This window comes from Chrysemys picta, chromosome 6 (assembly GCF_011386835.1).
Source record: "Chrysemys picta bellii isolate R12L10 chromosome 6, ASM1138683v2, whole genome shotgun sequence".
In the NCBI taxonomy this organism is placed as follows: Eukaryota; Metazoa; Chordata; order Testudines; family Emydidae; genus Chrysemys; species Chrysemys picta.
The window spans coordinates 42,066,258-42,083,576 of NC_088796.1; the positions used below are offsets into that span (position 1 = coordinate 42,066,258).

Sequence of the window (17,319 nt, forward strand, 5' to 3'; positions counted from 1 at the left end):
AGTATGAAACTTCCAGCATATGTCACTCAAATTGAAGTTCTCCATGATGACAGGTTTTTTTCCTACACTTTATAGATAAGTGCCCATGTAGATGGTCATTCTGTTTGCTAGTGTGTTTTGGTGTTCTTTAGCAGACACCAACTAGTACCCCATCTTGTGCTTTATTTGTTAAGACATTGATCCATAAGTATTCAAAAATCATTTTCTTCCAAGTTATCAGTGACTTGAAAACAGGTAATGCCATTTTTGACAGAGGGCCACCCCTCTCCCCTTTTGCCTACTCAATCATTCCTAAATAGGTTATAACCATTGATTTTAACATTCCAGTCATGGGACTCATCCCGTCAGTTTCAGTAGTACCAGTTAGAATGAATTTATGCTCATAAAGGAGTAATTCCAATTCCTCTTGTTTGCGTCCCAGTCTCCTAACATTGGGGAATTCAAGAATTTCTTCTCTTAATGTCCTTTAATTTCTTAATTAGTGTTGTTCTCGATTCTGTGCTGAGTGCTCATATATTCCCTCTTTTTACACTCCCCTTTTGCTATTTAATCCCCAACTGACTATTGTAGCCAGCCTGGCCCCAAGGAGATTGGTCCCCCTTTTCCTGAGGTGGATGCTGTCCAAACTATACAGTTCTCGCCCCACAGAAGGTGGACCAATTTTCCACAAAACCAAAACCCTCCATCAATTACATAGCCAGCAGTTCACTTCCAGAATCTTCTGCTTTCTGTCTTCCTTCAGTTGTGGGACAGGAAGGATCTCAGAGAGGATTGCTTGGACATTCGTCTTCTTTAGCATGCTTTCGAATTCCTTGAAGCCATAAACTGTATCTGCAAGATATCCCAGGATGCAATGTCATTGGTACTGATATGAACCATCACCAGTGGATCCTTGCCTATCAACTTCAGAAGACTGTCCAATCTTAGAGTGACCTCTCATGACTTGGTTCAGGGAAGGCAGCATGTTGTCCTGTTGTTCTCCTGTCCCTTGGAGAACATTCTTTCAATTCTTCTGAGTATTGAATCTCCACCAAGGATTGTCTGTTTTCCCTGGACAGTTGGAGAACTCTTTATGGACAAGCTTGATTTTTCTTACAAGTTGGGCTGAGCTGCCATCCACATTCTCATACTTCCTTTGGACCTGCTGGATCTTTAGAATTATCTTCCAAAGTTTCCATGTAGAGGACCTGATATTGATTTGAATCTATCTGTGTGGAATTCCTCCCAGTCCTCTTCTTTCTAGCGTGCCTCCAGCTGTGTAGAATACCGCTGTGACCTCTTACCTCAGATGGTTACAAACAGCCAGATTACCTCTCTGACTTCTACATTGCAATTTTTAGCCCCACAGCCTGAGCCAGATTCAGCTGCCCCAGGCTCTGAAGCTGTGCTTTTTCATCGTAGTGTAGACGTACCCGCCTAGTGTATATATAAAATGTCCTCTTTCCCCGACTCAGGGACTCCTGCAGGAGCCATCCCGCTTCCTATAACTTTCCCCAGCAGATGAGCTCTGGTTTTGCTGGCTTTTTCAAGGATCAGGTGACCTTCAAGCTATGGTCTGATCCCTATTCGATTAATCACAGGTCGGGCTGGCCCAACCTGCCTTAAGAGGCCAGCCACCAGTGGCAGGGCCTAATTGCTGCAGTGTTTTTCCATTTAATCCCCTTTATAGTAATGTTTCCTTCTACTGGGCTCCTACCTTGGAATTTATCACCTACCTGATAGGTGTTTAAATAGTGCCTGCCAAGGGAATTGCCACTGCCCCTCCTTCTGTTTACTCTGGCCCCTCTACTAGCAAAATTAATTGTTAGGTCTTTTGTGTACCCTAGAACAGGGGTGAGCAAACTACGGCCCACAGGCCACATCCTGCCCGCGGGACCGTTCTGCCCAGCCCCCGAGCTCCTGACCCGGGAGGCTCACCCCCGGCCCCTCCCCTGCTGTCCTCCCTCCTCTGCAGCCTCAGCTCGCTCGCTCGCTCCACTGCTGGCGCAATGCTCTGTGTGGTGGGGCTGTGAGCTCCTGGGGCAGCGTAGCTGCAGAGCCGGCCTGACCCAAGCTCTGTGCTGCGTGGCGGCGGCGGCGTGGCCTAGCAGCGGCGGCGGCAGCAACAGCATGTCCCGGCTTCAGCTGGGCGGGGCGCGGCTGTAGCACCGCCAGCCATCGGTGCTCCAGGCAGGGAGCAGGGAGGTTGGATAGAGGTCAGGGGAGTTTGGGGTGGTGGTCAGGGGTGGGGGTGTGGATGGTGGTCGGGGGGGGGGAGACGGGGTTGAATGGGGCAGAGGTCCCAGTGGGGCCATCAGGGAACAGGGGGGGTTGGATGGGCCATGAGTCCCGGGGTGGTGGTGGGGGCAGATAGGAGGTGGGGGCTGGGCCACGACCCCCTCCCCTAACCGGCCCTCCAAACAATTTACGAAACCCGATGCGGCCCTCAGGCCAAAAAGTTTGCCCGCCCCGCCCTAGAAGGTTGTACTGGTTTAACTATAGTGGTATAGTCCTCATATTGTAGATGCAGTTATCAGTATAAAGGAGCATTGTGTTGGTGTAGCTACTTCCGTTTGGGAAGGGGATACAATTATGCCACTTTCATGTTTTATGCTAATATAACTGCTTCAGTAAAAAAATGGCACTCCTGCCATAATTATACTATAAAATATAGACCAGACCTTATTGCATCAGCAACTAATGAAGTGAACACTGTTTAACTGCAAGTTTAGCTGAGGACAAACTATGTCAGATTTTCCAAAATCCTGGTTAAAACCTGTTCTTCAGGTGAAAAAAATTGCTTGGGTGTGCAAAAATCCCCACCTCCTGATTTCACTGCTGGGGCTTGAATATCTGGGCTGCTCCTGCTAATGAATGGGAGAGAAGATAAGGCTTGTGGAGAGCTCCCAGGGTCGGGAAGGAGCATTTTTACATTTGCAGAGAATTAAAAGTCCGTACCACTGCTCCCTGTTGTGTAGGAAGTGGTCTCTCTCTAGGCATGCCCTCTCCAGCTACAGAGAAACTTCACTTAGTGTCATTCGCATTAATTAATATTGACTATAGTGTGTTACAGGTGAAGACTATGTTAGTGGGGTTGTGTTGCATTGTTAGAATTGATGGAATCTAAAGTTTAAAATGTTTCTAAAATTGAGAGAAGCCTTGTTCAAAGATACAACTTTTAGGGTATTTACTGAATTCTACAGGATTTATTTCAGGTTTAAGGATTTAGAGACACATCTGACTAAGATTAACACATTCTCCGTAGGTGAGAGTATCTTCACTTTTACTGTGGAAGATGTCTTTTTATTTTTAACTTATTCAGATTTCAGATTTTCATTTTTTGTGCATTTGTACTCTTCTCACCCACTCTCCTGTACTTACTCCCTCTGCCCCACCTCCTTTGTATTCCACAAGATATTTAGACAATCAGTGTGGAAATGTACTGACAACATGAGAAAACAGTTTCAAATGGCAGTCATTTTTATAATAGTATCAAGATAAAAGATTTGTCAGGCAAAAAATAACATTGCCTGGTTTTAGACTTTTAGAATGTAACAAACAATCCATTTGCAGTATTGAGTTTGCCAAGGAACCTTGTGTAGAATAAATAGGGGATTAATCATTTAGGGAATTTAAGTTTTCTATCGATGCTTGTCCTAGAGTGTAACCTTTTATCAGACAAAATATCCCACAGTTGGTATGTTTTGTTACAATGACACTAGTGTTCAACTAAAGCCACTCTGTCATCATTTTCATTCTAACTTTCTGTTTAGATGGGTTCAGAGAATCATAGGCCTGGAAGGGGCCTCGACAGTCTAGTCCCCTGCATTCATGGCAGGACTAAGTATTATCTAGACCATCTCTGACAGGTGTTTGTCTAATCTGCTTTTAAAAATCTCCAATGATGGAGATTCTACAACCTTCCTAGGCAATTTATTCCAGTGCTTAACCACCCTGACAAGAAGTTTTTCTTAATGTCCAACCTAAACCTCCCTTGATGCATTTTAATCCTCAGAGGTTAACGAGAACAATTTTTCTCCCTCCTCCTTGTAACAACCTTTTATGTACTTGAAAACTGTTATCGTGACTTCTCAGTCTTCTCTTTTCCAGACTAAATAAGCCCAATTTTTTCAGTCTTCCTTCATAGGTCATGATTTCTAGACCTTTGATCATTTTTGCTGCTCTTCTCTGGACTTTCTCCAATTTATCCACATCTCCAATTTAGGCACATCTTGCTTTATTTCTCATGCCTTGGTTACAACACTCCTGCTAATACATCCCAGAATGACGTTCTCCTTTTTTGCAACAGTTGACTCATATTTAGCTTGTGGTCCACTATGACCCCCAGATCCCTTTCCGCAGTACTCCTTCCTAGGCAGCCATTTCCCATTTTGTATGTGTGAAACTGATTGTTCCTTCCTAAGTAGAGTACTTTGCAATTGTCCTTATTGAATTTCATCCTATTTACTTCAGACCATTTCTCCAGTTTGTCCAGATATGGAGATATTTAACATAGAATTTTGATGTAAAACGCTATTGTAATAGATATAATTATATTGTGCTTCAGAATCTAGAAGTAATTAAATCCATAAGCCTTTCTTTCCTATGAACTTTTAAACAAATTTTGCTGGGCACAGAATTAGTCTGAATCAATGGATATTCACAAATGTCAAACAGCCATTTGATAGTATTGGCTCAATTGTGGGAACAAAAATTATTTTGAAAAACAGCGCTGGATTTACCACAGCATAATTCATAGAACACAGGCATTGCATCATAAACTTGTGAAAACTACTTCAGGAAATTGTACAGAAAGTTTAAATAGTCAAAACGTTCTTTAATCCAGTTCTAAAGCAAGTTATCTGACTTTACTGTTAAGCTGTTTTACAAAACGTGTCCTTTCTTTGTTGTACAATTTAAGCACTTGTTGTCTCACACTAATAGTATAAAAATATGACCTTGAGGAGGTGTGGATTCTATTCAGCATTTGTTTTCTTTTGTAGTTCTCTGTAAAATAACATTAGAACAGGTTTTGCTTTTGACATCTCTAGAAGATGATTTTTGTTTTTGTGTTTTGCAGTTTTTCTGTCTGAGACTTTTTAGAGAGCTGACCCTCATTTCTGTAAATGTATTCACTAAATAGGCTACACAAATAAGTGTCAGCCTGTGTGGTGCTCATGAACATTTTGCATATAAGCAGTGGTCAGTCTTCTAAATCACATGGACGGTTATTTTTTATGCTCCCTGTTTAGATGACAGTTTTTAAATAAGGGAAAATGGCAAAAATCACACCTTAGTGCAAATTTTTGGATAAGTCATAAAGTAACCCTGAAGAACATATGTGTAGTACCAACAAAAGCAACTGTATGTTCTTAATTATGTAATCCCTGTCCTTTCTCCTGCTATCTGGGTTCTATTCCCAGTTTCACCACAAATATCTTCTGTGACCTTGGACAAGACATTTGTGCTTATGTTTCCAGTCTGTAAATTGGTGCTAATAGGTCGAAATTATCTCACAATGTAAAATAAATTTGTTTGCAAAATTCTTAGAAATATTTATATGCATTGTTCTAGATAAGTATAAAATATGGCTATTTATTGCCCAGAATATACATTATAATGCATTTTATATAATGACCCTGCGGCCTTCATATAGGCTCTTTTTCAGAACCTGGAATCCAGGACCTTATCCCGTCGGCTGATTATATATAAAATCAGGCTATTGGATAATGTAGCTAGGGTCTGAATGAGGAGTGCACTCTGGCAGGGTGCATGCAGGAGTTATTCTTTCCAAATAGAAAACTAAAGATAATGGGGAGCAATGTGAATTTATAATATACCAAAGCCGGAGTCTAATATTATGCCATATATAGTGGCAGAACTGCTGTTGAATCGATTTCCCTGAGGTATTATTATTCATAGTATTCATAGATAGCTGAATCGTATAGTTTATCCAGAAACCTGACTTTGTACAAACCATTTCAGAGCAATAATAAGCAATCTTTTGCCTGCTACTGGCACCTATAAGAAAAGTGAGCACCAAACAAATACATTGTAGTAGGTCAAAATTATACAGAGCATGGAAGTTACATTTATTGAGTTTTATTTTGGATGTCAGGATTTTCATGTCTAATAACTAAAGGGTGCCAAACTCAGCTGGTGACCTAGGTTTAGACTGGATTTTGGATTTCTTTTTTAAACTTACTTTTTGGTGTAAAAGTACAGTTCCTTCATTACCGCAGTTTATGAAATTCATAAGAGTACTAATTAAGGCTGCCCTGCAGTTTTTTTTCTTTATTGCTTGTAACTGGAAAAAACAAAAACACAAAAAACCTCCCCAAAAAACAAACAAACAAAAAACCTGTTTGTGAATCTTGTGTTTTTTCTTATGTTAAGGATTTATTTGATCCAATTAGAAAATAGGTAACCCAATAAGAAAAGAATTCAAACACTTTTATTTACCTTAAAAATTACTTCAGAAGAAATGGTGAGCTTCCATATTCTGAATTCAGTGTAACATCTTAGAATTAATAGTAACAACCAGTTCTACTACTCCCTGATTAGCTAATATTAAAAACAAATTTCACCTTCATGTAAGAGGACCAAAAATAAACTACAGCATCCTAGAATTCAATTAATTTATAGTTTCATTGTAAGTGTGTATTTAATACTGTGATCCTCAGTGCAAAAGTCAGTTACTGTTTTATGATTTTCATATCTACAGAAGCTTTTATCCAAGGCTTTCAAAGCACTTTACATATGTTTTAGCTAAGCAATTCTGTATCTGTGTGAGGTAGGTAAGGGATCACTTTATCCACTACAGAATATAGCCACTGCTGAGATGGCATGCAGCAACTGTCTTAGTTCTGAGCACTACTGTTCATCATGTTTAGGAGGGGTGAAGAGGAATGCCACATCCAAATGAAACATTGGAGAAATTAGATACTCAGGAATATACTTACCTATGTTGGAATTTGGCCAGGACACCAGGTTCACACTCCTACTTTTCTGAAGAGCGTCGTGAGGTTTGTAATGCTCCAGTGCTCAAGTTTACATCTCATCCAGACTTCATCTCCAGCAGAAACGACCCCTGGCTCTAGTTTGGGGCTGTAGTTCAATACTGACTTAGTTGGAAAAGTGCTACCTTCTGATTTAGCACCACTTCCCTCAATACTGAGATGTGACCAAATGCAACTCTGTATTCACACCCTACACACTATTGTAATAATTTTTATACAAAACATGCCTTGTGAGGTATCGTTTGAAAACTAATAATTTTCTGGTCAATAATATCATAGTGACATGAATGTACCAACATTCATATGTAAAATTATGAACATAAGATGAAGTTATGACTGAAATGTGTTTACCAGACTAGTCTGGGGAGTGGATATACCAGTTTTTCAAAGACAAAGGACAAGATGACATCTCTAGCCAGGTGTCATAAAAGTTGACTGGCATTCACTGGTAAAGTGGCCAATTTTTGGCACTGAAGTGGGGCAGGAACAGATCAATTTGCATTTTAACAAACCACAATGTGGAACCTCTTTCACCACAAGATGCCATGTCTCCATCTTTACATCTGTAAGGAACTTTATCTAGGGGTAACCCTCAGGAAAATGCCTTTCAGAGGGTGATTGGACGATAAAAGGGAGGGGCAAAACCACCCCACATATTCTCTCTCTTTCACCTGAGAAGACAAAGGAACTAGTCTTTGGTCTTAAGGAGGCATTCTGAACTGAGAATTTGGTCAGCCCTGTTGTAAGGAACGTTTGATAAAAAATTTCACCTTGATCCAAGACTAGTTTGTTTAAGTTTAGTTACTAGGAAGTGTTTTATCTTTATTTCTCTTGTAACCATTTCTAACTTTAGTGCCTTATACTTGTACTCAATTAAAACCTATCTGCTTGTAACTACGGTAAATAAAACTTGGCTTATGCTTTAATCAAAACTAATCCAGGGTTGTCTTTAAACTGAATTGTTTGGTAACTCGAATTAAAGGAGCAAACTGTTGTACATTGACCCCTTATAGGGGCAACGGACCTAAAATAGCTGAACTGCCCAGGAGAGGGCTGCAGAACACATGTTTTGGGGAAATTTGGGACTGGGAGTGTGGTGGGGTCACTCAGCAAGTAGTAACGGAGGCTGCTAGAAACCAGAGTGTGACTGATGTGTGGCTGACAGGCTGCAGCTATACACAGACACTAACGGTGTGACCTGAATGCTGGAGGGCTATTTGTGAGCAGCCCCATAGGCGCCAACTCCATGGTTACTCCGGGGCTGAAGCACCCATGGGGAAAAATGAGTGGGTGCTCTGCATCCACCGCAGCCAAGCTCCCTGCCCTGCCCCGCCTCACCTCACCACCTCCTCCGCCTCCTTTCCTGAGTGCACCGCGTCCCCGCTCTTCTGCCTACCTCCCAGCACTTGCTGCCGCCAAACAGCTGTAGTAAGCTCCGGGAGGGAGGGGGGGAGGAGCGGGAACGTGGTGCGGTCAGGAGAGGAGGTGGGGCCAGGGCGGGGATTTGGGGAAGGAGTCAGAATAGGGGCAGGGAGGCTGTGGAGTTGGCGCTGGGACTTTGGGGACCAGGGGTGGAGAAGGGGCGGGGCTGGGGTGGAGTCGGGGCGGGGTCAGGGGCAGAGGGGGGTCGAGCACCCACCGGTGCCAGTAGAAGTCAGCGCCTATGAGCAGCCCATATGGGAGTGACAGCAGCAAAGCATTGTGAGGCTCATAAAGTTGCAGGGCAGGTGGTAACATAATCTGGAGTGGATTGCACCCCGGAATGTGATATTAGATATTCCTTGGAAGTCCCCCATTTTGGTACTGACTAAACCTCTTTGTACTTGGCTAATGAGATCTAGCTGGGACCAGGAAAAGGGTGACATGGATTCACCTATGGCATATAAAATAATTTTTTAGATAGAACTAGAAGGTAATCATAATTCCACGTCTTAGATAATAGATTTGGCAATTCTCATCTCAATGTAATTTTTTTCTAGCTTTTTTTCTTTAAATAATATTTATAGTACATTTTATGGAGGGATTGCATTGTTGTTAACATCCAAAATACTAACTGCTTTCCTAACCTTTTTGTCCCCAAAGCATGGGAATCTGTTGTAATCTAGAAAAGGATTTTCTGATATTAGAGATGAAAGCTTGTGATATTAACATATTGCCCGGAAGTTAGCATTTAAGTTCATTCAGAATTGAAAATCATTAGCATAGTAATACTTTGACTCCTTTCATAACTAGGAGATTTTCGAACCAGTGAATGTGTAGTTTACAGTATATTCTAATGGGCAGTAAAATCTGATTTATTTTAGTAGTCAAATTGATCTCCACCTCTACCCCGATATAACGCAGTCCCCGGGAGCCCAAAAAACGTATTGTGTTATATTGAACTTGCTTTGATCTGCTGGAGCACGCAGCCCTGCCCCCCACCCCCGGAGTGCTGCTTTACCGCGTTATATCCGAATTCGCATTATATCAGGGTAGAGGTGTATTTTGTAACTTCACAAAGAGTTTCAGGAACACTTCCTTATCTTTTAGAAGAGGAAAAATGTTTAAGATGATATTATTAGGACATTTCCCACATTCCTCTTTCATCTTCAGTCTCCTGTTTATATTTATGACAGATTAAATTTGTCTAATTCATATGTGATATAAAGTAGAATTAATATTGAGCATGAATTGGAATCATAGCTTTAAAAGCAAACTGAGCATACTTAGGCAAATACCCATACAATAAAAATAATATATCATCATAATTAAGAGAACAAGAGGGTGTGTGTATAGGGTGTCAGAGTGAAGATAAATGAGAACAGAAATTGTTCATTCAGATTTGCTAATGCAATCTTGTTTATATTCAAAATGTCAATGTCCATGGTGTGAAACCCCCAGCAGAATACCTCATTTGGGTGGGTTTGGTATGGTGAGCCAGGTACTTCAAAGAATCCTGAAAAGAGAGTATCAAGTTGGTGAGTTAGAGGGAGAACAGATATGGCTCTGGTAAGCTGACTTGCCAAAGATGGATGTGCTTAATTGAAATGTAAAACATTGTATTTCTTTATTGAAGCTAATACAGGATGCTTTTGCTTAGTTTCACTTGCAGAGATGCAGATTATATGGTATGCATACCTCCTTTGTTTTTTTTAATCTGATTTCGCTCTCTCTTCTTTATACATCTTGTTTCTTATTTAGACAATTTGAGTTAGCATGTTGAGGTAAAGTCCCTGAAAGGAAAGTAGCCATCTTAACTCTCATGAGAAGTGGTTAGAGGAGAATGGTGCCTATACTGGAGCTCTAGATTGAAACAGCTCTTTATGAGGTGTCACCCTCACATTTACCATGGTCCATAAGGGAGATCATGAGGAATGGCAAGAACACTTGTACTTGTGAAAACTGCAGCAGCTATTGACAATCCAACAGCTGGGTTTGTCTGGAATCAAGTGAGCCAATGACCTAGATAACTTTTGTATTTTTGACTATGTACCTGCATTTCTTCCAACAGAGTGTTCCTTCCAACAGAGTGTTCCTGGTCCATAAACCAGAACAGTTGTCTTTTACAACCCACTTCTTAACCATTCATTCAAAAGAAGGAATGATCTCTCATACCTGATAAGTGTAAATCTGAAAAATATAATGTAGTTGATTCATCGTTTGGAGCTCTAACAGGTGTGTACGAGGGATGTAAATCTAAAGAAGTATATTTTTTTATCAAGGGGATTTCAGAGTTTTCAGTTAGCATATGGATCGAGTTGAGTTGCATATGATTTTTTTTTCTGTGTACTTTCAAAATTGATGATACATTACTTGCTATTTTAAGTACATGGTAATGGCAAGACAAAGCTTTTGTAACTTCAGTGTGTATATCTTTGTCATCTATATTCATGCTATCTCATTAAGTGTCCATACACAATACATATATAGAAGCCTCATGAGGTTACAAGCAAAATAACTTCATTTTTCTCTGATACGCATATGATGAAACTGTGGAATATATTTCATAAAGCTCTTAGAAAGATAGTGAAAGTACAGTTCAGTTAAATACTCTCCCTCTCCCTTCTCTGATCATCCTTCATTCCATCCCCTCCACGATCCATCCTCTTCCTTTTTCTCTCTTCTTTTCCCTTCCTGTCTTCCATTCACTGTCAGGAAGGGCCGCCTCAGAAGAGCCATTTCAGCTCAACACGGCACCGTCAGAGACTAGTGGAACCAGCGGCTACAAAAGTGAGTGGACTTATTGAAGGACACGTTTTAAAAATGGAATGTTGTACCAGTGGAATGTGACAGCTGTAGTGAAGATCTGATGTACACTTGATAGGAGCATTAATTATTACCCACCTGTGAGTAATATGGTCAGCACTGTTTTATAAAGATGAATTTGCATATTGAAGATATTCATTATGCATGTATAATGCTGCACCTCCTTCAAGAGTTGTGGGTGAGTTTTTTAGATGTACAGTGTATGTATAGAAAATTATAATTATATTTGCTACTTTTGCTATGTGTTCTGTTCAATGTCTGTATTTTTTCACATTTTTGAAGTGTATTCACAAATACGTGACATACACTTAATTCTTCTCTCTCACAATATTAAAATGGAATATTTCTTATAATAATGCCACAAACAATTTAGAACGGGTGTCCTGGGATAACATTGATTAGTCTCTTGAGCAACTCATTCACTCACTCATGCCCGTCATGGTATGAGGTGCCAAACAAAGATCTCCAGAGTCCTCTATCCTGGGCCATTTGCTCTAGCTGGTTCCAGGTATAGCCCATTTTTATGCTATCAGCCTGAAGGTCGTGTCGCCAGGTGTTTCTTGGCCTAGTAGGATCAGGTTGATGCTCCTCATCTCTGCTGTGACCTGTGCCGTCTTTCTTGACTTGTACATGGTCCTCACGTTCCATGTACCGATGGTAATCCTCCTAGTTGCAAGAAGGGTAATCGGCTTAGTGGCTTCCTCACGACTTTCACCACCCAGCGTCATGCGTCTTCGAATTGAAGGGCCTTCTTTTTCCAGGCTAAAAGTCTCTGTTATCTCTATTGTTGGCATTTCTGTAACAAATTAATTTTTTTACGGGGTGGAGTTGCTAGCCCCACGCCCAACCTTCCTCCTTTATCCTGACTTGGGACAGGCAGATGGCCCCAAAGGACCTGTCTGATTGAGTTCTCTTGAGCAATCCCTGATACAAATGTGTAGAATTAAAGATATCGTTGGAGCATTAGTATTTATGCTGGCAGATTCAATAGAATGTCAGATATACTGACAAGCTTATTCTGCCTTTCCTAGAAGATCATTTCAGTTAGCGGTATATAAAAATTAGGTATGGTTCAAGAAATCTAATTAGCAGGATGTGGGAAACGATAGCTATTGTGGATATTAGTTTTATTTTCTAGATTAATGAAATGTACCACATTGCATATTACAGATCATGTGCATAATACTGCTACAATTTTTTCCTATTTTTTTGCAAGAATCTAACAAAAATAAAGTCACAGCAGACTCCCTTTCTCCCCTCTGCCCCCAATCCGCTTAGTTTTCCCCTTTTCCCACAAGAATACTGTACATTTGAGAAAGGACATAAGGCTTGCCTTCTACCCTAAAGCTCAACAGTCTCAGATTCTGGTGGACCAGTGGGAGAACTGAATTTGAGTCATGGGCCAGCCACTGAGAACTGGTCAGCCAGTCCCAGGCACCTAAAGTTAGGGACTGTTATCCTGAATACCACAACTGACCTCAACAGTTATAGCAGGTTATGGGGAGAGAGGTAGTCACTTGTTAGCTAGGACCCAAGCCATTTCTTATTTTGCTACCTAATTATTTTTGTATAGTGCTAAACATGCTGCATCCTCACAGAGAGGAAGATAAGTCCCTGCGTGCAGAGTCTAAATAGGTCGTTCAGAGAAGGGCAGAATGTTAGGGAAACAATGAAACCGAATATGTTAAGAGTAGGTTCCTGTCATGTTAGTACCAAAACCATTGTGTGAATTCTTGTTATACAGGTTAAGACAGGATTGAGGTAGAAGAAATAGGGTTCATAGATATCCTTGTGTTTTCAGGAAGGACTGAAAGGAGGAAAGAGTAGAGTCACATTATGCTGCATAGCACAGTGTGGAAGGAGGCTTGGAAATGAACCCAAAGGGGGAGTTACTCAGGAAAGTTGGACCTTGTTAGGGGGACAACAATAATTGATTCAAACAGAACAGTACATTGATGATGAGGACAAGGTCTAAGAGTTTAGTACTGATAAAGTTACAAGAAACCCAGTTAATGGATTTGAAGAGGTGCTAGATATGGTCAGAGCCTTGGTGCCAGGTAAATTATTTTTATGGAAGCACTGTAGATGAATTAAAGGTGAAGTAAAGTGGAAGTCAGAGGATGTGCATGAGAAGAGCTCCAAGAGTTGAGATGAGAGAGAATCATAGCTTGAACTAGGGTTATGGTAATGTAGGCAAAAGGAATGAGTGGGCTTTGGAGCATTCGAGGAAGAAGCGCTATAACTTGCAAAGAACTTTCTGTGAGGGGAGAAGAGTTGACAATTATACCAGGGCTGTGAATTGGAGAAATGTCAATCATTGAAATGTAGGGCTGGAAGGGACCTCAAGAGGTCATCTAATCCAGCCCCTGCACTGAAGCAAGTGTATCTGAATTAATGCGTGACAGGGTGTTTGTCTAAACTGTTTTTAAAAATCTCCAGGGACAGGGATTCCACACCCTCCCTTGGAAACCTATTCCAGTGCGTAAGTATCCGTATAGTTAGAAAATTTATCCTAGTACCTAATCTAAATCTCCCTGGCTGCAGATTAAGATAATTACTTCTTGTCCTACCCTCAGTGGCCATAGAGATCAATTGGTCACTTTATCCTAGCCCTTAACATATTAAAATACTTTTATCAGGTCCCCCCTTGGTCTTCTTTTCTCAAGACTAAACAAGCCCATTTTTTTAACCTTTCCTCATAGGTCAGGTTTTATCATTTTTGTTGCTTTTTTCTGCACTCTCTCCAGTTTGTCCACATCTTTCTTACATGTGGTGCCCAGAACTTCACAAAATACTCCAGCTGAGGCATCACCAATGCTGAGTTGAGTAGGACAGTTACTTTCTATGTCTTACATCAGACACTTCTATTAATGTGCTCCCGGATTGGTGTCATCAGCAAATTTTATTTTATAACTCTCCACTTTTTTTGTCATTTAATGAAAATAATGAATGGTACTGGACCCAGGACAGTCTCCTGTGGGATTCTACTATATATTCCCCACTACTGTTTTGATAACTATTCTTTTTGAGTACAGTCTTTCAATCAGTTTTGTACCCAACGTAGAGTAATGTTATTTAAATCACATTGTTGTTGTTTTCCTATGAGAATGTCATATGGGACGGTGTCAAAAGCCTTTTCCACCCACCACAGCACACCCGCAGTGTCCCCGGGCCACCCCACCACTGCCCAGAGCACCCATGGCGTCCCCAGGCCGCCCCCTTCTCCAGAGCACCCAAGACTTAGCCAGGGGGTATATAGAATCATATGACTGGAAGGGATCTCGAGAAGTCATCTAGTCCAATCCCCTGCACTCATGGCAGGACTAAGTATTATCTAGACCATTCCTGACAAATGTTTGGCTAACCTGTTCTCAAAAATCTCCAATGATGGAGACTCCACAACTTCCCTAGGCAATTTATTCCAGTGCTTAACAACCCTGACAGGAAGCTTTTCCTAATGTCCAACCTAACCCTCCCTTGCTGCAATTTAAACCCATTGCTTCTTGTCCTATCCTCCGAGGCTCAGAAGAACAATTCTTGTCCCTCTTTCTTGTAACCACTTTTTATATACCTGAAAACTGTTATCATGTCCCCTCTCAGTCTTCTCTTTTCCAGACTAAACAAACCCAGTTTTTTTCTGTCTTTCCTCATAGGTTATGTTTTCTAGACCTTTAATAATGTTTGTTGCTCTTCTCTGGACTTTCTCCAGTTTATCCACATCTTTCCTGAAACGTGGCACCCAGAACTGGACACAGTACTTCAGTTGAGGCCTAATCAGTGTGGATTTTCTGTTCTTGTTTTTCCCCCCTCATTGAGTAACAGGCTTACCCTGTCCTTGTCTTCCTCTTGCTTCTAATTATTTGTAGAATGTCCTTTATGTCTCTATCTAGTTTGAGCTTGTTTTGTACCTTGGCCTTTCTAATTTTGTCCCTACATACTAGTGTTGTTTGTTTATATTCATCCTTTGTAATTTGACCTAGTTTTCACTTTTTGTATGACTCTTGATTTTTAGATCATCGAAGATCTCCTGGTTAAGCCAGGGTGGTCTCTTGCCATACTTCTTATCTTTCCTACGTAGTGGGATTGTTTGCTCTTGTGCCTTTAATGTCTCTTTGAAAAACTGCCAACTGTTTGCTTCCCATGGGATCTTACCTACCAATTCCCTGAGTCTGCCTTCTTCAAATCCATTGCCTTTATTGTGCTGTTCTCCTACCATTCCTTAGAATCATGGACTCTACCATTTCATGATCACTTTCACCCAAGCTGCCTTCCACTTTCAAATTCTCAACCAGTTCTTCCGTATTTGTCAAAATCAAATCTGGAACTGCCTCTCTTGTTGCTTTTTCCACTTCTGAAATAGAAAATGGTCTCCAATACATTCCAAGAACTTGTTGGATAATCTGTGCTTTGCTGTGTTATTTTCCCAACAGGTGTCTGAGTAGTTGAAGTCCCCCATCACCACCAAGTCCTGTGCTTTGGATGATTTTGTTAGTTGTTTAAGAAAGGCCTCATCTATCTCTTCTTCCTGGATAGGTGGTCTGTAGTAGACTCCTATCGTGACATCACCCTTGTATTTTTTACACCTTTTATCCTTACCCAGAGACTTTCAACAATTCCATCTCCTATTTCCATCTCAACCTCAGTCCAAGTCTATACTTTTTTAATATATAACGCAACACCTCCTCCCTTTCTTCCGTGTCTGTCCTTCCTGAGCAAGCTGTATCCTTCTATACCAATATTCCAGTCATGCGTATTATCCCACCAAGTTCTGTGATGCCAACTATGTCATAGTTATGTTTATTTACTAGCATTTTGAGTTCTTCCTGCTTAATGCCCATACTTCTCGCATTAGTATACAGACATCTAAGATACTGATTTGATTTCCCCCCTCCCCTGCAGTTCTGTCTTGTCTCTCCTTTATCCCTGCTATAACAGCCCATGCTCCCCCCACCAAATTCCGACCCTTCTCCCAGTTCTCCTTGTTTTTGACTTACCTGTGGGGTTTGGTCACCTGCCCCCTTTGAACCTAATTTAAAACCCTCCTCACTAGGTTAGCTTGTCTGTATCCAAATGTGCTCTTCCCCTTCCTCGATAGTTGGACCCCATCTCTGCTTAGCAGTCCGTCTTTCTGGAACAGCATCCCGTGGTCAAGGAAGCTGGTGACACCATCTTTGCAGCCAGGCATTCACCTGCAGGCCCTTACTCTTGACTGGAAGGATCGACGAGAACACCACTTGTGCTCCTATCTCCTTCTCCCTTACTCTCAGAGCCCTGTAGTCACTTCTGATCTGCTGAGGGTCATACCTCGCAGTATCATTAGTTCCCACATGGATGAGTATCATGGGGTAGTAGTCAGAGGGCCAGATGATCCTTGACAATCCCTCCATAACATCTCAGATATGGGCCCCTGGCAGGCAGCATACCTCCCAGGACGCCATGTCAGGGCAGCAGATTGATGCCTTTGCCCTCCTCAAAAGAGGGACAGGTCATGGACAGGTCACGGGTCACACATTTTTGTTTACTGTTCGTGACCTGCTCGTGACTTTTACTAAAAATACTTGTGACTATAACGTAAACTTAATCATGTCTATCGCTTTTCCCATCCACTAAGCCAGGAACCCTATCTGCAAAGCATAATAGAGAGGCCAATAGCAACTAAGAAGAGAGTATTTAGGGAGAAAGCAGTGTTTTAGACAAGTTGCACAAGTTTCTTATATATGGTATTAATAAAAATCGGTGCATTAGATATTAGATTTTAGAACTTTTTGCATATAACAGCACAAAAGATCCTAAGAGACAGGGTTTCATGCACAAAAATATAAAAATAAATGTGTTTGTTGTTACAGGTACAAAAATGTTGAGTGAAATGTTTTTTAATTTTTTAAAACACTTACTTTAATTTTTTAAATTATATTAATTTTGATCCGTTTTCACCAAACTTGCTTATAGCGTAACTGCACAATGCCTAAAATTAGAAGCCAAACTAACTTGAAGTGTACTCAGAGATTTTGTTCACTGAAATTTCTCAGTAGATAGCAAATATGAGCAACAAATGAACAAAGGTAAACCATGGTAA

The 17,319-nt window shown here is 41.0% G+C and overlaps 1 protein-coding gene across 10 annotated transcripts in view; it reads left to right on the forward strand.

The window, feature by feature from the left end:
• Window positions 1-17,319, forward strand: part of MAST4 (microtubule associated serine/threonine kinase family member 4) — a 422,044-nt gene that overhangs the window by 171,762 nt on the left and 232,963 nt on the right. For 3 of the 10 annotated variants that reach the window (XM_065599050.1, XM_065599051.1, XM_008170656.4), the window contains exon 4: window positions 11,133-11,207. The exons of the other annotated variants lie outside the window; for them this stretch is intronic. In XM_065599050.1, coding sequence (XP_065455122.1) covers window positions 11,133-11,207 — 75 coding nt within the window. The remainder of the gene's footprint in view (window positions 1-11,132; window positions 11,208-17,319) is intronic. 10 annotated transcript variants of the gene reach the window in all.